This window comes from Symphalangus syndactylus, chromosome 10 (assembly GCF_028878055.3).
Source record: "Symphalangus syndactylus isolate Jambi chromosome 10, NHGRI_mSymSyn1-v2.1_pri, whole genome shotgun sequence".
Taxonomy (NCBI): Eukaryota; Metazoa; Chordata; class Mammalia; order Primates; family Hylobatidae; genus Symphalangus; species Symphalangus syndactylus.
The window spans coordinates 92,003,936-92,030,303 of NC_072432.2; the positions used below are offsets into that span (position 1 = coordinate 92,003,936).

A 26,368-nucleotide genomic window follows, 5' to 3' on the forward strand; every position below is an offset into this window, starting at 1 on the left:
AGACAGCATTGCTAATCTCAGGTGACCTCTGTGAAGTAGGTATTCTTTTTTTTTGTTTGTTTGTTTGTTTGTTTTTGTTTTTGTTTTTGAGACGGAGTCTTGCTCTGTCGCCCAGGCTGGAGTGCAGTGGTGCAATCTCAGCTCACTGCAGCCTCCGCCTCCTGGGTTCAAGCGATTCTTGTGCCTCAGCCTCCCAAGTAGCTGGACTACATGCTCCCCGCCACCATGGCTGACTAATTTTTGTGTTAGAGATGGGATTTCACTATGTCGGCCAAGCTGGTCTCGAACTCCTGACCTCAAGTAATCTGCCTGCCTTGGCCAGGGCAGAACTTCCCCAAAGTTCTGGGATTATGGGCGTGAGCCACTGCTCCCAGCCTGAAGTAGGTATTCTTATCTCTTGATTACAGACGGGGCAGCTTAAGCAGGTTAAATTGTGTTTCTGGCTTGCCTTGCCAGTCACTGAGGGAGTCGAGGCTTAAACCCAGGCCCGTCTGACCGCAAAGCCAATGTCTTGTGTGCTTCAGACCTTCAATTCCCTCACAGTTTGTGGCCTGCCAGACTTCATGTGGCAGGGGCTTCCAGCGCACTCTCAGCTCCCTGCTGGGTTCTGGATAAATCTGAGCAAGAAGCATTCAGTGCCAACCAATGAGCAGTATAGAGAATTTCTGGAAGGGAGACACAAGAAGCTGTTAGAAAGGGCGGCTTCCAGGGAAGTTCTAGGGAGTCTGGGATGAATGAGAAACTTATCCTAACAACTTTTGGGCTCTCTGAATTTTTTTAGTATCTGCAAGTATTGTACTTGTTCAAATATGTTTAAGGCTGCAGGCTGTATTCTAAACTCCTTGAAAGTGAGAACCAGGTTTCACTCATATTTCCATCTTTTCAACCCCTAGATCAGTGACTTCCCAGGGAAGTAGTACCTGCATTTGGGGTTGACCTTTGGGTTTCCCCTGTACTGGTCTGGCCTGGCCTGGCTGGACCACTGGCTGGCTGGGTGGCTGTGACCTAGCCCCTTCTTTCTCTTTGCTCCTCTGTCAAATGAGAGTGTTGGTCTGAACGATCTCTAAAGCCTGGAAGAGGAGCAGATCCTCTGTGCTCAGCCCCCACTCTGTGTCAGGGAGGCCTGGCAACCACAGTGTTCTTTCTCCTGTTTATTTATTCTTGGATCTTCCTGAAGCCATTTCACCACCAGCCTTCATCTCTGCAAGCCCCATGGAGACTCAAGCTTTTTCCAGCCTATGTCAGGGAAAGAGAACCAGAGACAGCAACCTCGGGTGTGAAGGGAGTCAGCTCTGAACCCAGGACTATGGCCTCCTGCCACTGCCTGCTTTCCTCTTGCTGCTGGGGCCTAGGTCTTCTTGCTGCTGCTTTCTTTTCAGCTAATCAAGAGTCCAGGGAGGTGGGAACAGCTTCAACAAAGACATTGAAGGTGAGCGGGGAGGATCGCTTGAGCCCAGGAGCCCAGCCTGGGCAACAGGGGAAGACTTTGTCTCTACAAAAAAAACAAAAAACCAAACCAAAACAAAAAAAATTTAGCCGGGCATGGTGGTGCATACTGTAGTCCCAGCTACTCCGGAGGCTGAGGCAGGAGAATTGCCTGAGCCCAGGAGGTCAACGCTGCAATGAGTCATGTTCACACCGCTGCACTCCAGCCTGGGCATCAGAACAAGACCGTACCTCAAAAAAATAAAATAAAATAAAATAAAATAAAATAAAATAAAATAAAATAAAATAAAAAAAAGACACTGGAGGCATTGGGAGGGGGATGTTCTAGGTGGCAGTGCTCCTGGGGAAGCCTTATGTCCCACTGAAGACATGAAGCTCCTGGGAGAGCCGGTGGTCAGCAAGGCTCAGGCTTTCATCCACCTTGTGCAGATCTAGCAGGCAAAGTCATACCTGCTGGGCAGGGAGGACCAAGACTGGGGCCTGAGGCAATAAGGCAGGAGCAGTAGGGAGGTCGTTTGTTCCACGCGCTTAGAATTGTGTTTGTGTTTACTCTGGAGGTTGCTGAGAGCTGGGGTGCACCTATTGGAGCAGGGGGGCTCCATAGGTTTCTGGGTAAAATCAGGTGTTCTGGTTTAAGAAGGTGACTTGGTAGGCCCACGTGCCCCAGTGCCAAGTAAACTATTTTTTTTTTTTTTTTGAGAAGGAGTCTCGCTCTTTCACCCAGGCTGGAGTGCAGTGGTGCGATCTTGGCTCACTGCAGGCTCCGTCCCCCGGGGTTCACGCCATTCTCCTGCCTCAGCCTCTCCGAGTAGCTGGGACTACAGGCGCCCGCCACCACGCCCGGCTAATTTTTTTTTTTTGTATTTTTAGTAGAGAAGGGGTTTCACCGTGGTCTCGATCTCCTGACCTCGTGATCCGCCCGCCTCGGCCTCCCACAGTGCTGGGATTACAAGCGTGAGCCACCGCGCCCGGCCCCAAGTAAACTATTTCTTAAGTCTGACTGCAGTTGCCTCCAAAGAAGATAGAAAAGGGGAGTAGCCAGGATTCCAAAAAGAAGAGCTCTCCAACCTGGCAGAGAGCCATGTGCTAGACAGTATTCCTGGTACCTTGGGTCCATTTACTTCTCATTTTCTTTTTCAGGCTGACCGCAAATTAGTAGTAACAGCTCTCGGAGAGAGGCAGTGATGGGAAAAGAGGTCCCCACACTCAAGCCAGAACTGGGATGCAGGATGTTCATGCTCTGGCTTCAGTTCAGCTACTGACGGGGTGCCATTAGATACCTTTCCTCTCTCTAGGACACAAAGAGAGCTGTTCCCGGGTCTTAATCTCTGTCGCTCTGTGCTCTTCTGAACTTGATGGCCCTCAGCACGGGGCCAGGGAGCGGGGGAAAAGCAGAACTTTTTCCAGGAATTGCTATTGGAAGCAGCCCTCGTTGCCAACACGCATGCACACATGCACGCAGCTTTTCTGGACAGACTTTATATTATGGATTATCACCACAAAACATCCCTTTGGGGCCTGGTAGCCAACACCACAGAATTCAGGGTCATTAATTTTTCTCCTATCCAGAGAGTGCATGGTGTCCGGAATCTGTGGTTACCAGGGGAGCGAGGCACAGAGAACCTGGCTCTGCTCCCAAGCATGAATGCTGCTGACCAGCCCCTGGGCAGGGACTGGGGAGGTGGGACAGAATTCCCAGGAGGCAGGGGATTCAGCCTGACACAGTCTCTGGGAGTGCAGCCTGGAGCCCAGTCCAGGAACCTCTGGGAGGACCAGGTCCTGCAGAAGAAAGAAGAGGTAGTAAGAAAGCCTGGGATTGGGGGTTACCATGTCGTGGGGAGGGGAGTTTGCCTCTGAGGCCCACCACCTTGAGAAATATGCATGCCATGTCTCAGGCAGGTTGTCAGGAGAGAGTCATTGTATTTGATTTGTCAGCTACTAACAGAGCCTGCCATGTGCCCTGCGAGGTGTTTGATGCAGATGGGCATGGCTTCCACAGGGCGCCACAGAGATCATGATAAATGAAGTGTCAAGGTGGTAGACACAGAGCGAGTGCTGTGGAAAAGGAGGAGGGGAGAGGTCAGGGAGAGCTTCCCAAGGAGATGGACTTGGGCTGGACCTCAGAGGATGGGCAGAATTTAAATAGGTAGAGCAGCATTTTCTGACCGAATTTTGTCACCCAAAGCGTGGGCTGTTTTGAGGGGCAGTCGGGGGGAGTCTCCCTGTGCCCAGGCTGCCCCCTGCCCCAGCAGCGCCTGCCTGCAGGAAGTTCTCATTTCTCGGCTCTGAAGAGGAACTGTGGCTGCCTCTGAGACACAGATCCAAAGGAGCACCCCGGCAGTTTCTCAAAAAATATCCCTTCTGCCCCAAGTCTGGCCGACAGAGCGCTTCTGTGTCCACCCAGTACCCCCTCCAGGCAGCCTCTGGGTCTCCTGGCCTCCTGTCTCCTTGCCCCTGAACTGGACAGCAAGAGGGAAAGGTGTCTGTCCTGGACAGGTGGCCTCAGGACTCATCTCTGTCTTCTCCAACCCCAGCTGGCCTCCATGTCCCCTGGGGGCTTTCTGCTGCTGACCAGCTTGTGCCCTACTACAGGTTTTCTTGCTGGGCTTAGGAGCCTGAGAGAGGTAGCCATTTCCAAAAGAAAAGATTTCTGTCTCAGATTATCTGGGAAAGAGGCTGAGTAGGTCCCTTCTCTGAGGAAACAGAGGCAGCAGGACATAGGATGGGGCAGTGGGAGGAAAAGAGTCTGCATTACGGGGTCTTTGGGCTGTGCACTCCTGACCTGACCACTTCACAGTTCCCATCAGATCTGACTTGAGCTCCGGGCCATGACCCAGTCCCTCCCCAACTCTGGAAACCTCTGTGTCCCCTCCTGCTCCTTTTACTCCCACCTGGGAGGCTCTGAGCAGGCCGGGGTCCCTCTCTCCAGGCCTGTTCCTCCCCATCTCCTCCTGTCCCCACAGCCGTCCCTCCAGCCAGGCTCTCCCACCTCTGGCCCCGCCTCACCTCTCGGCCCTCTTCTTTCCGTCGGGCGATGGGAGCCTGGTTTGGCTGCCCAGGGAAGATCGTATCTGACCACAGGAGGGAGGGCTGAGGGCACTGCTGGGTGAGCTGAGGCCTCCTTAGGTTCTTGCTGTAGTCTGAGCTCAAGTCATTTAGAATGAGTGACTTGAGGAAGAGGGAGCTGAGAGCCCTTTTCACCAGCAGGGGGATTGGAGCAGTCGAATGGGGTGGGGTCTTCAAGTTTTGATGAGCTTCTGGTGGAGGTCCCAGGCCTTGGCGTGCTCAAGCTTGGAGTGGCAGGGAGCAGGCCTGGCTTGACCCTCTTTCCTTCCTGCTCCCTCTCCTCACCCCTCCCTGCAGCTCTTTCACTCCGTCTCTCTTCTCTCTACAGATGGGACCCAGGTGAGCCCGGGTGCCCACTACTGCAGCCCCACTGGCACAGGTAAGAGTCAAACCCGGGGGAGCCCATGGTAGGGAGTGGAAGATGAGGGGTGGAAAGGCTGTAAGAAGGCGAGAAGCTGAGGGGTTAGAGAAGCAGGGTCGCTGGCTGATCTGCCAGAGAGCCAGGAGGTGGGGGCTCCAGGGAGGGGCGAGGAGCCGGGGTAAGAGAGGCAGCTCTGGATGCTGGCTGGGCGCAGTGCTAGGAAACACAACAGGAAAAGGAAACACAGGATGCCCTTCTTGTCCTTGCTGGGAGCAGTGAAACAGGAAGGAAAGTAAGAAGCTAATATTTATGCTGAGACCCCTACCCCATGTCAGGCACCAGGCAAGGTGTGTTCTCGTGTGTGGACTCACTCGGTCCTCACACAGGCTCTGCAAGGTGGGCATGGCAGCCCTTGCAGGACTGCTCTGCTGGAGGGGAAGTGTTCTGTCACCGTCTGTGCCTCCTCCCTCTACTGGCCCGAGCCTCCTCTGCTGCTAGGCTGCCCTGGGGAAGGACTGGACTTCCTGCTGCTGCTTTGGTTTAGGACATGCCCATGGGGCCAGGTCTGGACTAGACGCAGCCTGCCCTTCCTTCAGCGCAGCCAATATCAACTGAGGGCCTACTGAGTGCAAGATATACGGCCTGATGCCTAATAATTCCATATAGCAGGGAGAAATGGAGCCCAGGTATCCTCCTTGCTTCAGTCCTGGCTGTTGAAAAGCTAACAGGCAGGTTAGGGAGGAAGCACACACAAATACAAAGAGAAAAAAAATAGAATGCAATAATGTGACCAGTGCCCAATGAGAGGACACTGATTCATGAGTTTATCCATTTGTTCAAGAATCATTAATGAGCTCTGTGTCTGTGCCAGGGTACTTTCCTGGACATTTGAGGAGAGACACTGATTTATTCATTGATTCTATGTTTGTGGAGTGCCTGTCATGTGCTAGGTACTATTCCAGGTGCTAGGAATAATAAGCAATGCATGAAACCAAGTTCCTGCCCTATGGAGCTTAACTCAGACACGGTACCTGCCCACAGAGCACTAATCCTGGTGTGGAACAGCCACATGATTGGAGTCCAAAAGAGGGAGGGATGTTAGGCGCTGGCAGGGTCCAGGGATGAGGGAGGATTCCAGCTGAGCTTTGAGCAAAGAGTAGGATTTGGAAAAGTAGAATGCAGGGATGAGGACAGCACAGGCAGGGGGACATTGTGAGCAAAAGGTCAGAGAACAGAAGAGATGTGGATTTATGACAAGTGGAAGCCGATGGCCAAGGTGGAGGGTTCATGTTCAGATGCAGACCAAGTTGGGAGAAGCCAAGTTAGGACCAGATTGTGGAGCCTCACAAATGCTAAAGCACCTCGAAAAGTATTTCCAGGGCTCCAGGCAGAGCCCATCCTGTATTCCCTTCTGCTGTGGAGGCAGTGGCCATGCAGAGTGTGAGGGGACGGGCCCCTGCTGGGGGCTGCTCACAGTCCGTGTGTGGCTGAAGCCGCTGGTCTTGGGTCCAGGTGGCTGGCCTTGGTTCCCCCAAGCCCTCTTGCATAATCAGGGGAGTCATCCCGGGAAGCCAGGACACAGAACGTGGAAGGACTGAAACCTTTCCTGGGGCAGGAGTGTTTTGGTATTCGAAACCCAGACTCAACCCGAATGAGAATCCGGATTTCTTGGGAGGCAATGTGAACAAGGGGTGGGGCATCAAAGCCGTGCATTTTCTACTGCGGGCGGCATCTGGGTGCACAGCCATCACCGTCCCTCCGGGCCTCTTGATATTCCGGGGACATGGCGGGCACCTCCTTGCTGGGCTCCTGTCTTGTGTCCATGTCACAGTCAGGGAATATTAGAGTGAATGCCCTTTAATGACAGCCTACTGCAAACCCCTCTTTGCTTAGTGAGAAAGCCCCTTGAGGGGAGGTGAATTCCTGAAAGTTGGTGGAAAACTGGAGGACCTGCCTTCATAGGACCAGAATCCATGCTAGCTCTGCCCCTAGCAGGGTGACTTTGGACAGGGCCCTTCACCTCCAAGCCTCAGTTTCCTTATTTAGAATGAGAAGATAGTAATGACTACCCCCCAGGGCCAGTGGGTTGATGAGGTGATAGGGTTTTGTAGATGCTCATGCACAAGTGCTGTAGATGTAAAGATTGTGCTTAGGAGTGGCCGGCTTGGGCCTGGAGACTATGATTTCTGACTCCTGGACTGGTACTTTGCCACAGGCCTTTCCAGCCCTCCTCCGCCCCAACCCCTGAGGACAGTCTGTGGCTGCCCCACTGGGAGATGCCCAGCGTTGGAATTGCTGAAGGAGGCCTCTCCAGGAAGGCTTCTCCACTTGTGTGCCCTCCCATGGGGCTGGCCTGCTCCTACCCCACCCACCTCCCCTTCTCCAGGATAAGCCCGCTGCAACAGCTCCATCTCCCAGTGTCTCAGCCTCTCTGGCTGCTCAGCCTAGCCTGGTCCAGCTGGCTATGCTGGCATGGACCCTAGTCTGGTGGCCAGTTTAAATAGCCCCTGCACCCACAGCCTTGGCAGGGTGCTCCTAGTGTGGGTGCAGAGGACACTTGAGAAGAGGCAGCCGTGCCTGCCATCCTGACCATGCCAGGCCCAGAGCTGCCATGGAGGCACCCAGGAGCAGGCCCAAGGACACATGGGCCCTGTGAGCTGAGGAACCTGCCCTGGGCACAGGGTTCTGCAGGCCCAACGTGGCCGGTCAGGGCTGGCTGTAGGCTTGAGGCATCACTTAACTCATGACTGGAGATAGAGCATGGGAGGGTGGCGACGCAGAGGGCCTGTGAGGCTTGGGGCTGGAGGCAGAACAAAGTGGGCCTGTTTGCCTGCCTGATTGCTTCCTTTGAGCCCAACTCATTAGAGGGCAGCTGGGCAAATCCTCTGACTCCAGGGAGGGATGAAGGGAGGGAGAAGGCAGGGCCAAGAATGTCCTACCATAGGATCTGCAGCCCATCATAGATCACCGTAGCCCTCAGCCCCCCCGCCCAGGGAGAAGCGTGTTTAGTGGAAGAGCACTGTGGTGGAGTCGGAAGGCTCCATTCAAACACCACCGGTGATACAGTGTAACTGTATAGTTCATGCGACTTTTTTCTCACGAGTAAAATGGAATTGATAATACCTACCTTGCAGGACCACGACAGGATTCAGTGAGGAAAAACCCCATGAGAGTGTTTTGCCATTGTCAAGTGAGCCTGAGGGAGGCTGAGGGAGGATCAGGCTGTAGTCATGCCCCAGTTTACCCTGCTCCCTCTCTCTGTCCCCAGGCTGCCCCAGGCCCTGTGCAGACACACCAGGCCCTCAGCCGCAGCCCATGGACCTGCGGGTGGGCCAGCGGCCCCCAGTGGAGCCCCCACCAGAGCCCACATTGCTGGCCCTGCAGCGTCCCCAGCGCCTGCACCACCACCTCTTTCTAGCAGGCCTGCAGCAGCAGCGCTCGGTGGAGCCCATGAGGGTAAAGATGGAGCTCCCTGCATGTGGGGCCACCTTGAGCTTGGTCCCCAGCCTCCATGCCTTCAGCCTCCCTAGACAGCAGTCTCAGTCCTCAACTCCTTGTCCCTTTCTGGGCTGCCGGCCCTGCCCACAGCTCTCCATGGACACACCGATGCCCGAGTTGCAGGTGGGACCCCAGGAACAAGAGCTGCGGCAGCTTCTCCACAAGGACAAGAGCAAGCGAAGTAAGGAGGTGGCCACCCCAGCCCAGCCCAGCCCAGCCCCACCAGCCGGGTGCCTGCGGCTGCCTGTGTGGCTTGTGAGGGGTGAGGTGGGAGGGGTACAGCGAGCTGGGCCTGAGCCGAGGCTTTCCCGCTGCTTGCCTGGGTTCTGCCTGTGAATGTGGGGGGTGGGGGGGGGATGTGGGGGGGTGTGGGGGTGGGGGATGTGGGGGGTGTGGGGGTGGGGGATGTGGGGGGGATGTGGGGGTGGGGGATGTGGGGGATGTGGGGGTGGGGGATGTGGGGGATGTGGGGGTGGGGGATGTGGGGGTGGGGGATGTGGGGGATGTGGGGGTGGGGGATGTGGGGGATGTGGGGTGGGGGATGTGGGGGGTGTGGGGGTGGGGGATGTGGGGGATGTGGGGGTGGGGGATGTGGGGGTGGGGGATGTGGGGGGTGTGGGGGTGGGGGATGTGGGGGTGGGGGATGTGGGGGTGGGGGATGTGGGGGGTGTGGGGGTGGGGGATGTGGGGGATGTGGGGGTGGGGGATGTGGGGGTGGGGGATGTGGGGTGGGGGATGTGGGGGGTGTGGGGGTGGGGGATGTGGGGGTGGGGGATGTGGGGGTGGGGGATGTGGGGGTGGGGGGTGGTGTCTGGAGGCTCTATGGAGGGGTAGGGCCTCAGGCTTGGCTCTTGCCTGGGGAGTCCCTGGGACGCCTCCTACTGAGGATGGGGACAGGGCAGTGGCCAGGGAGTGCCACGAGGCCGCCTGTCCCCCCACCTCCAGCCCCCTCATGACTCTGCCCCTACAGGTGCTGTAGCCAGCAGCGTGGTCAAGCAGAAGCTGGCGGAGGTGATTCTGAAAAAACAGCAGGCGGCCCTAGAAAGAACAGTCCATCCCAACAGCCCTGGCATTCCCTACAGGTAACACCCTCCTCACCTGCCCTCGTGTCCCCACATGCACCCTCGGCCCCCGCCCCCGCCCCCGTGTTAGCCATGAGCACACACACACTTGCCTCCTTCCTCCCCAGCCGTCACAGCCAGTCCTTACCCTTCCTCTAAACATAATGCCCCCAAGCCCCTCTCTCAACCGATACCTGCCCTCTTCTCTCTTTAAATTCTCTCCCCACCCCACCCGAGCCCTTCACACACACACACACACACACACACACCCTACACTCACACACACACACCCTACACTCACACACGCACACCCTACACTCACACACGCACACACGCACACACACACTCACACACACTCATACACACACCCTACACATACCCCCACACTCACACACACACACACTCACACACTCACACACACACCCTACACTCACACACACACACCCTACACTCACACACGCACACCCTACACTCACATACGCACACACGCACACACACACTCACACACACTCATACACACACCCTACACATACCCCCCACACTCACACACACACACACTCACACACTCACACACACACCCTACACATACCCCCCACACACACTCACACACACACACCCCACACTCACACACACACCCCCCACACTCACACTCACACACACACCTCCCCACACTCACACTCACACACACACCCCACACTCACACACACACACACACACACACACACCCCCCACACTCTCACACACACACACCCCACACTCACACACACCCCCCACACTCTCACACACACTCACACACACACTCACACACACCCCACACTCACACACACACCCCCCCCACACACACACCCCACACTCTCACACACACACCCCCCACACTCTCACACACACACACACCCCACACACACACCCCACACTCACACACACACCCCCCACACTCACACACACACACGCACACCCCACACTCTCACACACACACACACCCCACACTCACACACACCCCCCACACTCACACTCACACACACACACCCCCCACACTCTCACACTCACACACACACCCCCCCACACACACACCCCACACTCACACTCACACACACCCCCCACACTCACACTCTCACACACTCACACACACACACCCCACACTCTCACACACACACACCCCACACTCACACTCACACACTCACACACACACCCCACACTCACACTCACACACACACACACACCCCCCACACTCACACACACACACACCCCCACAGACACACACACACCCCACACTCACACTCACACACACTCACACCCCCCACACACACTCACACACACACCCCCCCACACACACCCCCCACACTCTCACACACACCCCCCACACACACACACCCCACACTCACACTCACACACACACCCCACACTCTCACACACTCACACACACACACCCCACACTCTCTCCCACACACACACACACCCCCCACACTCACACACACACACACACACACACACCCCCTACTGGCTTTTTTCTTGCACATGAGCCCCTTCTCTCTTTATATTTTCCCTGAGCGCAAAAATGTCCTGGTTCCCAGAGCAGGTTCCTAGTGCAGGTGACAGAGCCCCCAATGGGCTCTTCACCCACGCACCAAGCACCTGGCTTCTATGCCTAGGTCAGAGCTCTGCACTGTAGCTGCTGGAGTGGACAGGTGGCCCACTGCTGCCACCTGGAGATGGTCCCCATTCCTACCAGCCCCACATTGCCCAGCCCTGCCCGCTGCAGCCTCCCCCACAGGTCCCAGGGCCCGTGCTCAGGGCAGTGTCCCCACACCTCTGAAGCAGCCTTGGCACTCACTCTGTAGAACCCTGGAGCCCCTGGAGACGGAAGGAGCCACCCGCTCCATGCTCAGCAGCTTTTTGCCTCCTGTTCCCAGCCTGCCCACTGACCCCCCAGAGCACTTCCCTCTGCGCAAGACAGGTGAGCTGAACAAACAGGCGGACCTTTCGGGCAAAGGAAGAGGGAAGGGCCTCGGACATGGGGGAGGAGTGTGCAGGGTGGGCGGGCTGGGCTGGGCCAGGGGATCATCGGTAGGCTAGGATCTTCTTTCTGGTTCTGCCTTCTCTTTCCTTGACCGATAGAGATGACAGGGACTGAGGGATTAAAGGGTGGAAAAAAGAAGGGTGGTGGGGGCCTGAGTGACGCTGGTGCTCCCTGCAGTCTCTGAGCCCAACCTGAAGCTGCGCTATAAGCCCAAGAAGTCCCTGGAGCGGAGGAAGAATCCACTGCTCCGAAAGGAGAGTGCGCCCCCCAGCCTCCGGCGGCGGCCCGCAGAGACCCTCGGAGGTGAGGGCCGGCTGAGCCAGTGCAGTTGCCATCCTCAAACCTGGCTGGTCTTGTCCCTTTGGGTCAGGCCCCACCTAGACAGGGGTCCCCTCCTTAGGACTGCCGTGCGTGGTTGTATGGGGGTGTCCCACACACTTGCCGAAGTGGGGGAGTTGGGGCTGAAACACTGCCCCTGCTCTGTTAGCTAAGGTGACATCTCCCAGAAAAGGGGGCACCTTTCAAAAAATTATGCAAAGGTGCTGTAGGCCAAAGGTGGCCTGTCTTCTTCCTGCTCTGATGGGAAGAAAGCAGGAGGCCGGGCGCGGTGGCTCACGCCTATAATCCCAGCACTTTGGGAGGCTGAGGCAGGTCGATCACCCGAGGTTAGGAGTTTGAGACCAGCCTGGCCAATATGGTGAAACCCTGTCTCTACTAAAAATACAAAAATTAGCCAGGCATGGTGGTGCATGCCCGTAGTCCCAGCTACTTGGGAGGCTGAGCCAGGAGAATCGCTTGAACCCAGGAGGTGGAGGTTGCAGTGAGCCGGGATTGTGCCATTGCACTCCAGCCTGGGCAACAGAGCAAGACTCTGTCTCAAAAAAAAAAAAAAAAAAGAAAGAAAAAAGAAAGAAAGCAGGGATCAAAGGTGCCCGTTAAGGAAGAGGATGCTCCTGGGTCTCCTGCACCAGGCGGCCTGGCTGTACCCTCCTGCCCACCCTGGCCTCTGACTGCACTTCCCTCTCTCCCCAACCCTCAGACTCCTCCCCAAGTAGTAGCAGCACGCCCGCGTCAGGGTGCAGCTCCCCCAATGACAGCGAGCACGGCCCCAATCCCATCCTGGGCTCGGAGGTAAGGCCTTGCCGAGACTGGGCTCTCCTGGGGCAGTTCTGAGGCTCAGCCTTCTTCCAGCAAGCGGCATTACCTGGCTGGGGCTACAGGGTCTGGGTAGCCCCTACCAGAGCCTCCTGGGTGTTCTGGGGAAGGCACGCTGGGGTAGAGGTCTGGGACCGGTGACCCTCGCCCTGCTCCCTATGGCAGGCGCTCTTGGGCCAGCGGCTGCGGCTGCAGGAGACTTCTGTGGCCCCGTTCGCCTTGCCGACAGTGTCCTTGCTGCCCGCAATCACGCTGGGGCTGCCCGCCCCTGCCAGGGTGAGTGGCTGGGGTGCCCACCCCCACTCCAAGCGCCCCCAGCTTCTTTCACTCCCTTTTCCTGCTGCCTCACCCCATCACCTTCATTGTTCTCTGCTGGAATCTTCTTCCCCGTGACTTCTTCCGCCTCTCCCCCAGGCTGATGGTGACCGCAGGACCCATCCGACTCTGGGCCCTCGGGGGCCAATCCTGGGGAGCCCCCACACTCCCCTCTTCCTGCCCCATGGCCTGGAGCCCGAGGCTGGGGGCGCCTTGCCCTCTCGCCTGCAGCCCATTCTCCTCCTGGACCCCTCAGGCTCTCATGCCCCGCTGCTGACTGGTGAGTCTGCTGCTTCTCCAGGGAAGGGGCTGGGTCCCTGCACCGTGCTAAGGGCCAAGCTTGGGATGGACCCATCCTTCCTCCCCATCTCTGTCCCCCTGTCCTGCGCATTGCCCTGCTGCACCCTGGCCCCCCACCCTATACCCTCGCTTCCTTCCATTGCTCCCTGTGGTTCCCTCCTTATTCCACCCCCCGATTCTTTCCAGTGCCCGGGCTTGGGCCCTTGCCCTTCCACTTTGCCCAGTCCTTAATGACCACCGAGCGGCTCTCTGGGTCAGGCCTCCACTGGCCACTGAGCCGGACTCGCTCAGAGCCCCTGCCCCCCAGTGCCACCGCTCCCCCACCGCCGGGCCCCATGCAGCCCCGCCTGGAGCAGCTCAAAACTCACGTCCAGGTGATCAAGGTGAGAGGAATTGGGTAGTGGAGGTATTGAGGGAGTGCTTAACTGGGGCCTTAGGGGCCAAAAGAAGAGGGGTACTTAGAAAGGGCAGGGACCTGGAGGGCAAAAGAGGGGGATGTGGCTTCTTGGGGCCCAGAGCCGCATGGCAGCTGGAGTCCTAGCAAGATGACTGGCTGCCTGGCCCAGCCACCACCTCCCACCCCATGCCCCTCGCTCCAACATGGCTTCTCAGGAAGGTGTCTCCCCTCCCCAGAGGTCAGCCAAGCCGAGTGAGAAGCCCCGGCTGCGGCAGATACCCTCGGCTGAAGACCTGGAGACAGATGGCGGGGGACCGGGCCAGGTGGTGGACGATGGCCTGGAGCACAGGGAGCTGAGCCATGGGCAGCCTGAGGCCAGGGGCCCCGCTCCTCTCCAGCAGCACCCTCAGGTATGGCAGTCCCCACCTGCCCTTCAGAAAGTGTCCTCAGAAGACTCTGGGGCCTGGCATAAGATGGGCAAGGGAGGGAGATACGACATCAGTGCAGGAGGCAGCTCTAGGACCCATGGTTGCCCTATAAGATCCTGGGTGCTGGATCCACACTAAGGTGTAGGCACACACACACATGCACACACACAGCCATACACACACATACATACAACAGTTTGCCAGTCTCAGGTGAAGCATGTCCCTCTTCCAGGAGGGAGTCTGTCCTTTCCTGGAGCCACACATACTCCTGCCCTGGTATGTCTCCCCTCTATCCAGAAAGGTGGCTAGGGCCAGAGGTGGGATGGAGCCAGGCTCCAGCACGTCCAGCAGAATGCTCTCACTGTGGGAATCAAGACCCCGTGCATTAGCTTGCCGGAGCTGTTGGGATATAGGCTGGGTGCCTTAAACAGCAGGCATTTACCGTCTCACAGTTCTGGAGGCTGGAAGTCGAAATCAAGGTGTTGGTGGAGCAGGTTCCTTCTGGGGGCTGTGAGTGTGAGGGCAGGGGCTGTTCCAGGTCTCTCTCCTTGGCTTGTGGATGGTCATCTTTTTCCTGTGGCTTCACGTGGTTTCCCTCTGTGAATGTCTGTTCAGATTTCCTCTTCCTGTAAGGACAGTAGTCACACTGGGTTAAGGCCCACCCTAACGACCTCATTTGAATTTGATTACTTCTGTTTGTAAAGACCCCATCTCTGAATAAGGTCATGTTTAGAGGTATGGGGGTTGGGACTTCAACATATAAATTTGAGGGTGGGGAACATAATTCACTCCATAACACATGATGACAGGCCACATACATGTTCTTGAACAGTTACACAGTCCACGACAGGAGGACATCCTGGTCAGTGCAAGATCCAGCGCCCCTCCGCTGGTTCCTGGCTTTGGAGCCCCAAGGGCCCAGGGAGCTGGTGGAATGGGTGGTCAGTCTGGGGTGCAAGGCTGTCAGGGGGCTGCAAGGGACAGGGGGCTTAGAGAGTCAAAGGCCAGAGCCCCACTGGACAGCAGGTGTAGGTTTATCCTGGAATCTCTCTAGGAAAGGGGCCTGCTTGGCAGTATCCAAGACCTCAGGCAGAAGTAGAGGGAGCAGGACCCTGAGACGCTGGAGACCAAGGCCCCGTCTTTCCCCTAGGTGTTGCTCTGGGAACAGCAGCGACTGGCTGGGCGGCTCCCCCGGGGCAGCACCGGGGACACTGTGCTGCTTCCTCTGGCCCAGGGTGGGCACCGGCCTCTGTCCCGAGCTCAATCTTCCCCAGCCGCACCTGCCTCACTGTCAGCCCCAGAGCCTGCCAGCCAGGCCCGAGTCCTCTCCAGCTCAGAGACCCCTGCCAGGACCCTGCCCTTCACCACAGGTGAGACTGGGAGGAGGGTGGCGGGTGGAGGGAGGGGCTCGGCTGCACGAGTCCATGTGGGTGTCGTGGTGTCACTTGGGACGTTTTTAGAGGCCACAGAGCGCTTAGCCTTGTTAGGCCCACGTAGTACCCATGGAGCACATGGAACAGCTGGTTATTGCATTTGGCCGATGAGGACCAAGGCTCACGAAATCTAAGGTGACAAGTCTGTGGTCAAATAGCAAGTGGTAGTCAAGCCAGGGTAAGAATTTCCAGTCTCCTGCCAATGCACTCAGCCCTTTTATAAAATGATACTTATTACTGTTGCTCTGCTTGTAAAAAGAGCTCAGAAGTATTTTAGACATTTTGAAGAGTACAGAAAAACCTAAGAAGAAAAGAAAAATCACCAACCAGTATCCCACCACCCAGAAGTAACCCCTCTGAAATTCTGCTGTATTTCAGTCCAGGCTTTGTTCTGGCCATATGTACATGTACAGATGTCATGAACACATGCACTACGTTTTGTATCCTGCTTTACTTAGTTAACATATTATGACTCCTTCTTGGCATAATTAGTCTTTAAAACTGAGAGTCTCATAGTATTTCATTATTGTATTTCATTTTTACTGAGGGATTCCTTATCAGTTAGACATTTAGATTATAGCTTATTTGAATTTCCTTATGCATAAATCTTTCCTCATGCTTGGGATTAATTCCCAAGGTTCACTCTAAAGGAGTAGCATTCCTGGGTCACATGGTGTGAGCATTTTGAGAGTCGTTGGTGTCCTAGACGCACAGAAATTGACCCTCCCACCTGCAATGAGCAGGACCCTCCTACCTGCAATGAGCAGGACCCTCCTCTTAAGACTTCCCATGGGTCAGACTGAAATAGTCACTTCTCCAAAACTGGATTTGTCTATCACGTGGTCCAGTGTCATCGTGGGCTTCTTAGCTCCCGGTTTGGGGGTTTCCTAGGAATTCTTTTCCCTCCCGCTGCCCCTTGGCAGCCTCTCTGGGTTCATGACACGCGTGGTGAGATGCTGTACATTAGGCCTGATGCTTTGCTCTGAGCACTTAAGGGCCTGGTGCTGGGCCCTTGAGTGCTGGGCCACCCAGCAGTTGTGTCCGCATGTGGGAAGGCCGTGGCTCTGTGGCAGCCTTGTTGGCTGGAGCTGTGTTGGTGTGTTGGCTGCTGCCACCTGGGGAAGTGTCTGGGCGTGTGTGGACAGGTGTGAGGGGCTGGGGCTGGGGCAGGGGGCAGGATGAAGTGCAGGCCTGTGTGTGTGTGTGTGAGGGGTGTGTGCCCGCCCGGCTCCAGGTGGGTGCCTGCTGTGGCGGTACTGGCAAGTTCTCTGCAGCCAAGGCCGTGGGGCATGAGGACTCCCTGGGTCCCCTCTCTGACCCTTGCTCCCGCAGGGCTGATCTATGACTCGGTCATGCTGAAGCACCAGTGCTCCTGCGGTGACAACAGCAGGCACCCGGAGCACGCCGGCCGCATCCAGAGCATCTGGTCCCGGCTGCAGGAGCGGGGGCTCCGGAGCCAGTGTGAGGTGAGGAGGTGCGGGTGGGGCCCGAGGAATGGGTGGAGGGAGGAGTCATGGGAGGGGAGGGGTGGGGGGCCTTGGGGCCCATGAGAGATGAGGGGCACATTAGGTGGTGGTGATGGGAGGGAAGGGGAAAGCATGGGCTCAGAGCTCTGTGGTCCCCTTTTCAGTGTCTCCGAGGCCGGAAGGCCTCCTTGGAAGAGCTGCAGTCGGTCCACTCTGAGCGGCACGTGCTCCTCTACGGCACCAACCCGCTCAGCCGCCTCAAACTGGACAATGGGAAGCTGGCAGGTAAGGGCCTAGTGGCCCTGTCTCCCCATGCCCGCTCACCTCACCCAGCTCCCATGCACTCCTGTCTTGGCTCTGCCCGCCCAGCCAGCCTCCTCCTGCACCCTGGACGTCCCTACTCCATCTTGCTGCCGAGCCCCTCTGCAGCCCACCTCCACCTCTCCCTTCCACGTTTCTCTCCCCCAATACTCACCCAGCCCTGCTGTCTGGGCTCCCTGCTCCCTGTTGGGCTGAAGGCTGAGTATTCACGCTGACGTGGGCTGGGCCTCTCTCCGCAGGGCTCCTGGCACAGCGGATGTTTGTGATGCTGCCCTGTGGTGGGGTTGGGGTAAGTGTGCCCAGGGGTCGCAGGGGGGCATTGCCAGGGCTCTCAGCTCTCCTCCCTGTGGTTCTCCCAGGCCCAGCCCCTGCAGAACCTCTGCTTGTTGTGGTTCTGCCAGACAGGGTGGGCCAGGGACTTCCTGAGGTGCCCCCTGCAGCAGGAAGCTCCTTTTGGACAGGCGTGTCTCGGACCCACAGTGTCCCCCGAATGCGGAGCCCAGCCTAAGCCTCGCCCCTAGAAGGTGTCTGGTAGATGTTGAGTGAGGTTTCAGGAGCAGGGCCAAGGCTGGGGCTTAGGGTCATCTCTCCCTTCAAAGACCCCCGTGATTAGGCATTGGCCGCCAGGCTGCTCTGTCTGCTCTGAAGTGGCAAGTTGGGGTACCTCTGCCTGGTCCCCAGACCTTGGGCTGCCTGATGTGACATCACGGTGGTGCTTCCAGTGTCCTTGGCGATCCCAGCACTCCCTACTCCGGGACACAGCCCCAGACTCCGCTCGCGAGCTTTGCTTCCTCAGTCCTCACCCCTTTGTGAAGGGAGCTTTCCGCGCCCTCCGGCTCAGCTCTCTTCGCCTAACACTATCCCTGCAGTAGTTTCTCAAGCAAGGTGTGTAGAGGCAGGGGATGGAGGCCTCATTCCGGAGGGAAAGTGGGAGCTGTAGTTGGTGGGGGACTTTGGGAGCCAGTCAGTGCCCTATTCACAACTTCCCATTTCTTGCCACTTTCTGGTTTTTCCAACTGTTGTTGCTTCTGTTTTCTCCTCCCTCCTCTCCCTCTCTGTCTTTCTCTCTCTCTCTCTTTCTCCAGCCTCTTGCGACTCTCTCTGCCTTCCTCGCCTCTCTCGGTCTGCCTCGCCCTCCCCATCTCCCCATCATGCCCCCCGGCCCCTCCCTAGCCTTGAGGCCCAGGGACTGGGTTTGGGGGGCCTCCCAGCCTGGGCTAGGGGCCCTGAGTGGAAGACAGTGGTGCAGACGGCCCCTCCAGCTCCGACCGTCCCGCAGGGCCTGAGCAGAGTCAGCTGGGGCTTAAAACCCCCTCCCGGCCCAAACCCCAAGTCCCGCCCAGGTAACGCCATGCCCCCTCCCCTGACCGGGGAGGCAGGCGTGATGCTGCCAGCAGAGTGCTGGCCAGATAATGGGCTGGTGCTGGGACTTAAGCTGGGAAAAAGTCATGCTGGGATTGGGGGACACAGGAGGCCTTGCCTTTGGGCGGTGGGGCACTGGGGAGGCAGCACTGTCTGCCCAGCTCCCTGCCCCTGGGGTCCTGGCCGTGGGGTGGGGACCACCTCCTTGGGCCCTGGCTCCTGTGTGAAGCCTTGGATGATGCGGGCCCTGACTCTGGCTCCTGCAGGTGGACACTGACACCATCTGGAATGAGCTGCATTCCTCCAATGCAGCCCGCTGGGCCGCTGGCAGTGTCACTGACCTCGCCTTCAAAGTGGCTTCTCGTGAGCTAAAGGTAGGAGGTTTGGGTTGAAGGTGGACACACCACAAAGGAGGCAGCAGAGTGGGGTAGTGGGGAATCCAGGCCCAGAACCCCAGGCATCGCATTCCTCTTAGAGATTGCCGCAGGGTTTTGGGGGGGAAATTGAGGGCTCTGGGGACCAGGTTGAGATTTGAACTCTTGGGGTACGTTCATGCAGCTGTGGGTCAGAGCTGTCTGTTGATTGACAAGCATTCTTTCTTTTTCCAGAATGGTTTCGCTGTGGTGCGGCCCCCAGGACACCATGCAGATCATTCAACAGCCATGTAAGGCTAGAGGAAGACCTGGGTGGGATGAGGTCGGGGGCAAGCCCCCAGGAACTTCCTTTAGGGACATTCTCTCTTCTTCCCTGAGCTTTCTCAGGCTGGGCCAACCCAGGGGCCTGGGGAGGTGAGGGCATGTGGAGAGAATGGGCTGGCAGGACCTACCTCTCCTTCCAGGGGCTTCTGCTTCTTCAACTCAGTGGCCATCGCCTGCCGGCAGCTGCAACAGCAGAGCAAGGCCAGCAAGATCCTCATTGTAGACTGGGTAGGTGCCTGTTCGTAGCACCCTCCGATTCGAGAGTCCTGGGGGAAAAGCCCTGATCCTGATGTTAGAGATGTGGCTTCATGTCTTAGTTCTGCAGTAGCCTCTCTGAGCCTCAGTTTCTCCTTGTGTAAAATGTGGGTGAAGATAACACCCACATCACAGTTGGGAGGCCTAGAGGGGATGGCGTGTGGGAACGCATTCAGCCATCGCAAACCCCCGCAATGGGTAGGAGCTGTCATTTGAGTGTTGTCTTTTGACCTCTATTGGCTTCTTTTGGCAGATCTAGTAATTTCTGCATTTCCTGTACAGGTAGTGATGATAATAATAATAGCAGATAACATCAGTACACCACTAATCACATCCAGACACTGATGGTTTTACACATGATGGATTTAATCCTGACTATAACCCACTTTACAGATGAAAGTGAGCACAGAGATTAAGTAACTCACACACAGTCATTCGTAAGTCGTGAGATGGATTTGAACCCAGGCCGGTTAGCTCTAGAGTGCTTGCGTTTAACTGCTAAGCTATGTCCCTTCTGCACTGGCAGCTGTGAAAGAGACATTTCTAAGCAGAAGTTGAGAGCAGTGGAGGACCTTTGCACACTTGAGTCCCCGCACGGCCCTGTGAGTCGAGTGTAGGACCCAGCTCTCCCTAAGAGGGATGGGGCTGGGCCTCGTGTACCTGCCCCTCTGTAACCAAGCTTGGTTTCTGATCTCCTCGTAACTTCGTGACTTTATGCAAGACAGAGTGGTTCCTGATGTGTGTAACCCTGAACCCTTCCCTCTCCTTGCCACTAACCCCATGTCCACAGTTACTCTCTCAGGTGGGCTGGCCTGAGATTGGGACACCTCCTCTCCTTCAGGATCTCATGTTACAGCCAGCCCTGTCCAGCACAGAGAGGCTGAGGTTCAGAGCCGGGCAGTGGATTACGTGGGGCCACTCGACCATGTGGCTTTAGGAACCCCAGGTTCCTGATCACAGTTTAGGGTCCTGACCTCAGAATGGCCACTGACCTTGAAATCCTTCTAACCTGTCCTGGCCCTCATCTCTCTGCCTTCCCTAATCACTGCCCATCTCCCTACACAGGACGTGCACCATGGCAACGGCACCCAGCAAACCTTCTACCAAGACCCCAGTGTGCTCTACATCTCCCTGCATCGCCATGACGACGGCAACTTCTTCCCGGGGAGTGGGGCTGTGGATGAGGTAACCGCATGTCAGGGCCACATCCTCCAGTCTCACTGACTCTCCTCCTGGCACTTACTCTGCCTCTGTCATGACGAGCTGTGTGATCCTGGGCAGACTGCTGAGCCTCTCTGATCCTAAACTTCCCCACCTGGAAATGAGGAGGCTGGATGAGCTGGGCTGGCAGCTCTAAGAAGCTGGTGTTCCCCTTCTGGGACTCTGCTGTCCTCATTTCTCTCTTGCCTCCTGTTTTCCAGGTAGGGGCTGGCAGCGGTGAGGGCTTCAATGTCAATGTGGCCTGGGCTGGAGGTCTGGACCCCCCCATGGGGGATCCTGAGTACCTGGCTGCTTTCAGGTACGTGCTCTGGGGGCCCAGAAGGGGCGAGGGCACCCTCTCCTGTCCCTTCTCCCAAGGGCACCAGGGTGGAGGTGATCAGTTGGATTGTCAGCCTGTCCCCACCAGTTCCTAGACATTGTAGGTGAACGCCAGTGAGAATAGGACACAGAGAGAAGAATGCAAAAGTCAAAGGGTGCTTTGCAAAGGCATACGTTACCAAGAGCCAATGTCAAATTCATTGCTGGCAGATGGGCGGTGGAGTGAGCAGAGCTGGCACATTTAGTCAGAGAAGGCTGCCTGCAAGAGGTGGGCTTTGAGCAGAAGAGCAGAAATTTAAATTGTGGAGAAAGAGAGAAAGCAGATAATGTCCATATTGGGGGAGTAACTTAAAGCCATTCTGGAAGAGGGGCTTTGGGATTTGTTCAGGAGCCCTTCTATATTTCACACTGGGGTGCCTGCACTCCATTTGGGAAAAGAGAATTCTGGAAATGGATCTTCAAACATTTTTCTGGAGTTATCTCCATGACAGCTAATTCTACGAGAGCCCTGGACTGGAGTTCCTGGAGTCTTCCCAGAGCCCAGGGCTATGAAGAACATCCAACCAGGCCCCAGAGTTGGATCAGGGATAGAGGAAGGCAGCTGGGGGGGCCTGGAAGAGGGAGAAGATGAGAGAATGTAGCCAGGTGGCGCAGGACCTCAGAGGACCTGGTTGTCCCCTACTCAGCGCTCAAGTAGTGAGTAGCTGGGTGTGGTCAACTCAGTCCAAAGGACCGAGCACTTCTAGTCCCTGAAGCTTCGTGACCAGAGTCCAACTCCGCAAGGCCGTGAGATTACCCTTTCCCTGTCGCTCCAGCCACTGCACCCCACAGATGCATGCATGCACACACACACATGCACACACACACGGTCACACACACTCCTCTTTCATTCCCTCTGGTGCCCCATCCTTGGCTCCTTTCTGCCTCTTGCTAGTTAAGTCCCCTAGGGGGCTGAGTCCTCAGGCTGTGTGTGCCAGGGACATAGGTGGCCAGCCAAGGTCAAGGAGGTCAGAGAAATCTGCCAGTTGTGCTGGGGCATTGGGAGCCTTGGAGTCCTAAGAACAGGGTGTCCCACCGCAAAGTTGGCAGGACCACGCCTGGCAACCCTGCACAGTACGATGATCGCCACTTCTTGTGACCTCACAGGATAGTCGTGATGCCCATCGCCCGAGAGTTCTCTCCAGACCTAGTCCTGGTGTCTGCTGGATTTGATGCTGCTGAGGGTCACCCGGCCCCGCTGGGTGGCTACCATGTTTCTGCCAAATGTAAGGGAGCCTCAGCTGAGGGGGAGGTATAGGGACAGAGAGCCAGGCAGTGCGGGGAGTGGGGAGGCACTCCCAAGTCAGAAAGGGAAGGTGGCAGTGGCCAGCCCAGGGCTTTCAGCCTGAGGACTGGAGGAGTATGGCGGCTGGCCCTGAAATTCCCCGGGACCCCCTAGCCGAGAACAGCCCAGGCCTTTTCTCAGGACCAGGCCAGTTCACCACGGAGGGCTTGACTGGGTCATACCCATAGGCACTTAAGTCCAGTAGGCAGGAAGCTCAGCTGTGGGACTCCCCACCACAGCTGGGTTGATTCCAGGTGGGCTGGCGGCTGCTCCAGAGGAAGGGGAGAGAGGAGCAGCACTCTCAGAATAGAGGGCGCCCACTCAGCCCACTGGGCCACAGGGCCCAGAAACAGAAAGAGGAGAGGGTGCAGCTCAGTGAAAAAGACACAGGCTAGAGTCAGTGACCCAAGTTCAAGTCCTACCTTGCTGCCACTTACTAGCTGTGGGGCCTTTCCCAAGGCCCTTAACCTCCCTGAGCCTTGAGTGAAGCATACCAGTAGGTTTTGCACGACACTCAATGTGAAAGCACTTTGGAAATAGTGATTGATACATGTGAGTCATTCTTTATTAGGGAGGAAGCAAGCAGGGAAGCTACAGGGGTAGAGAACAGGGTCACCTCTCCACTCCCGCCCCTCCCATTTCTCCCCTCCCAACCTCTAGGTTTTGGGTACATGACGCAGCAACTGATGAACCTGGCAGGAGGCGCAGTGGTGCTGGCCTTGGAGGGTGGCCATGACCTCACAGCCATCTGTGATGCCTCTGAGGCCTGTGTGGCTGCTCTTCTGGGTAACAAGGTGAGCCGTCTCCCTCCCCCATCCGTGCTTCTGTCAGGCAGGTAAGCCTGGCTCTCTCAGGACTATCCAAAGAGCAGGCAGATGGGATGGGACAGGGTGGGAGTGGCCAAGCCTGAAATGAGGTAGGCGAAGTGGAAGCCTCTGTTCCAAGTTAGGTCCAGGCAGCATTTCCTGGCCTAGGGAGAGTGCTTGTGGCTAGAAGGCCAGGGCCCCTGGGGTGGGACTGAGCTGGGCCTGTGGGTCCCTGAGAGACTGGTGGCTGATGTACTGTTTTCTGTAGGTGGATCCCCTTTCAGAAGAAGGCTGGAAACAGAAACCCAACCTCAATGCCATCCGCTCTCTGGAGGCTGTGATCCGGGTGCACAGTAAGTGTGGAGATGGGACACTTGCTGAGCTCAGACTGAAGGATCTTGGTGGTACCCTGCCCCTCCGTGGCCAGAGTCCTAGGGCTTCCGGTGCCAGCCAGGTGACCTGCTGTTGGTCTAGAGTAAGATTCCTGTGAGTGACCCAGGCAGGAATGGTGAGCACCCCCCAGCGAGGGGGTATCCTCTGAGCCCTCCCGATGGAGCCAGCAGGGCCTACCAGACAGTGGCCCCTCAAGGTAGGGACTGGCCTCCATCTCTAGCTACAGCCCTAGACCAGGGCCAGGTCAACAGCAACACTCAGGCCTTGTTTGCCAAAAGGCCTGGTTCCCACCCCTCCCCTCAGTCCTGGCCACGGGGGTCTCAGGAGCTCTGCTGGCTTGGGGGCAGGGTCTTGGGATAACCCCCACATTTGTAAAGTACTTTAAATTTTCAACTTCAACTCAACATCTATTGAGCATCTTATGTCAAAACCCATAATCTATACTAGGGATAAAAATGAATAAAATAGATTCCCATATCAAGGGCTGGGTAGGGGAGCCGTGATGTCTTTACATAATGGTAAAGACATGGCTGATTTCTCTTACGGTGGGTGCCCTCACACTGAGCCAGGTTCCAGGACATGGTTCCTCACAGCAGCAGGCAAGAGGAGCATTCTCCTGGCCTGGGCACCCATGCAGAGCGGCCGTGGTGATGGTCAGCTCTCCCACGTTGTTTTCGTCCCACCTCCCAGGCCCTCCTTTCCTGAGTGCTGGGCTGAGCACTGGTGGGGGCTGTGTTTAAGTGGGAGGCCCGAGCGTGGGGCTCTGGGAGGTCACTGTGACACGGACCCTGTCTGCAGGCAAGCAGGCTCTCCTGAGGCTCTCAGGAGCCCCGCACCTGTGGGGAATGAGTCAAAGGTGGCCTTGCAGCCACAGGGGATGAGAGAAAGGCTGGGCACCTGCTAGGACTCCCTCACAGCCATGTTGAACCCACTCTGCTTACCCTGTCAGGCTGCGTGGGAGGGGGAGCGAAGTGAGGAGACGGGCAGGTGGGAGAGCTGACCCTAAGTGGAGGACAGGCCCGCTACTCCGGGGCCCTGGGCCTGAGACACCAACCTCAATATCTGGTCTAGGACGCGGTGTGGAGGGGCTTGCTTTCTCCAATCCTTTCTGACCTGGCATCTTACCCCAGGTAAATACTGGGGCTGCATGCAGCGCCTGGCCTCCTGTCCAGACTCCTGGGTGCCTAGAGTGCCAGGGGCTGACAAAGAAGAAGTGGAGGCAGTGACCGCACTGGCATCCCTCTCTGTGGGCATCCTGGCTGAAGATAGGTAATGCCAGACCCCTGGCCCTGGGCCCACAGCCTCTCCACCGCTTCATTCCTCCCTGCTTGAAGACCCCGGGTCTGCTATGCAGCCACCCCAACCCTCCCAGGCTTCCTGACCGGGGTTGAGAGGAAGCTCAGCTAAGGCCCTTGCTGCAGCCCTGGCGCTCCAGCATCCCCACCTTGTCCCCCCGCACAGGCCCTCGGAGCAGCTGGTGGAGGAGGAAGAACCTATGAATCTCTAAGGCTCTGGAACCATCTGCCTGCCCACCATGCCCTTGGGACCTGGTTCTCTTCTAACCCCTGGCGATAGCCCCCATTCCTGGGTCTTCATAGAGATCCTGTGGGCAGGTAGTTGGAACCAGAGAACAGCCTGCCTGCCTTGACAGTCATCCCAGGGAGCCTGAGAAAATCCCTGGGTCTAGAATGGGGACTGGAGAGGACCCTGCGAGGAGACGGGCTGGGCGGCGACCCCCACAGGGCTCTCGAGAACAGATTCTCCCCTCTGGTGTGGGCCCTGGCTGTGGCCCCCGTTCCTCAGGACTGCACAGAGGAGGACTGGCTCCGGCTCCGTCGGGCTCACCCTTAACCACTATTCCTGGCTCTGCAAACCCCAGACTTTGCACACAGCCCCAGGCTCCACACAGAAATGTGAACTTGGCCTCAGACAGGCTGGCCCTTCCTAGGCTCTAGGGGCTGGGGGGGGAGTGGGGAGCCAAGAGGTCCTATATTCCTGAGTGCAGGGGGAGTCCCTCTCACCTGCTTCCTCAGATGACTCTGGAAGCTTCCCCCTACCACCGGGCACTGAGACGAAGCTCCCTGACAGCCGAGATTGGCAGCCCTCCATCTGGTCTGTGCCCTCGCCAGAGGCCCCCCTATATCCACCTCCTGGCGATGCCCTGGTGGAGCAGATGGGTGCTCTGGGAGTCCTGTGCTTCCTGATCCAATGGTGCCAAACCCTTCATCTCCCCCAGAAGCACAGCACACCCCTGGGACCCCTCGGCCACTGCCCACTCGGGGAGACTTCTCTGTTTCTGGGGCCTCCCCGACCACAGCTCTGATTCCCACCCCACATAGGAATAGCCTGGCTGAGGGGGAAGGGGTGGGAGAGAAGATACAGACATGGAGGAGGGGAGGCTGCTCTGGCAAAGTCTTCAAGGCTTTTGGAGGTCCAGGCCTGGGGTCAAGAAGGAAAATGTGTGTGAGCGTGTGTGGGTGAAGAGTGTGTGTGAGCGTGTGAGTGAGGCGTGTGTGTGTGTCTTTCCTAGGACCCACCATACCCTGTGTATGTATGCATGTTTTTGTAAAAAGGAACAAAATGGAAAAAAATCTGAATAAATGTTTTATTTGCTTTAAAAGTGCCTCTGAAAGGGCCCCCCCAAAGTGAGCAGTGCGCCGTCAAGCGGGTGTGCAGGGCGCACAGCTGCACGGCACAGTGTGGGTCTGAGTCAGTGCCGGAAGAGGG

The 26,368-nt window shown here is 57.1% G+C and overlaps 1 protein-coding gene across 10 annotated transcripts in view; it reads left to right on the forward strand.

Annotated features, from left to right (window-relative positions):
* Nucleotides 1–26,261, forward strand: part of HDAC7 (histone deacetylase 7) — a 39,714-nt gene extending 13,453 nt beyond the window's left edge. For 4 of the 10 annotated variants that reach the window (XM_055295113.2, XM_063611266.1, XM_055295110.1 and 1 more), the window contains exons 2-26: nucleotides 4,841–4,891; nucleotides 8,142–8,329; nucleotides 8,462–8,552; nucleotides 9,342–9,453; nucleotides 11,271–11,386; nucleotides 11,627–11,752; nucleotides 12,489–12,580; nucleotides 12,770–12,880; nucleotides 13,019–13,199; nucleotides 13,406–13,602; nucleotides 13,853–14,026; nucleotides 15,195–15,414; nucleotides 16,810–16,943; nucleotides 17,108–17,228; nucleotides 17,504–17,553; nucleotides 18,893–19,000; nucleotides 19,235–19,290; nucleotides 19,465–19,552; nucleotides 20,645–20,764; nucleotides 21,001–21,098; nucleotides 22,265–22,383; nucleotides 23,103–23,236; nucleotides 23,517–23,601; nucleotides 24,772–24,910; nucleotides 25,103–26,261. In XM_055295113.2, the coding sequence (XP_055151088.1) occupies nucleotides 4,841–4,891; nucleotides 8,142–8,329; nucleotides 8,462–8,552; nucleotides 9,342–9,453; nucleotides 11,271–11,386; nucleotides 11,627–11,752; nucleotides 12,489–12,580; nucleotides 12,770–12,880; nucleotides 13,019–13,199; nucleotides 13,406–13,602; nucleotides 13,853–14,026; nucleotides 15,195–15,414; nucleotides 16,810–16,943; nucleotides 17,108–17,228; nucleotides 17,504–17,553; nucleotides 18,893–19,000; nucleotides 19,235–19,290; nucleotides 19,465–19,552; nucleotides 20,645–20,764; nucleotides 21,001–21,098; nucleotides 22,265–22,383; nucleotides 23,103–23,236; nucleotides 23,517–23,601; nucleotides 24,772–24,910; nucleotides 25,103–25,148 (2,957 nt within the window). In that variant the 3' untranslated portion in view covers nucleotides 25,149–26,261. Of the gene's footprint in view, nucleotides 1–4,840; nucleotides 4,892–8,141; nucleotides 8,330–8,461; nucleotides 8,553–9,341; nucleotides 9,454–11,228; nucleotides 11,387–11,626; nucleotides 11,753–12,488; nucleotides 12,581–12,769; nucleotides 12,881–13,018; nucleotides 13,200–13,405; nucleotides 13,603–13,852; nucleotides 14,027–15,194; nucleotides 15,415–16,809; nucleotides 16,944–17,107; nucleotides 17,229–17,503; nucleotides 17,554–18,892; nucleotides 19,001–19,234; nucleotides 19,291–19,464; nucleotides 19,553–20,644; nucleotides 20,765–21,000; nucleotides 21,099–22,264; nucleotides 22,384–23,102; nucleotides 23,237–23,516; nucleotides 23,602–24,771; nucleotides 24,911–25,102 lie in introns of all 10 variants that reach the window. The other 6 variants (XM_055295114.2, XM_055295111.1, XM_063611264.1 and 3 more) reach the window with 4 other exon arrangements.
* Nucleotides 26,262–26,368: the final 107 nt, after the last annotated feature.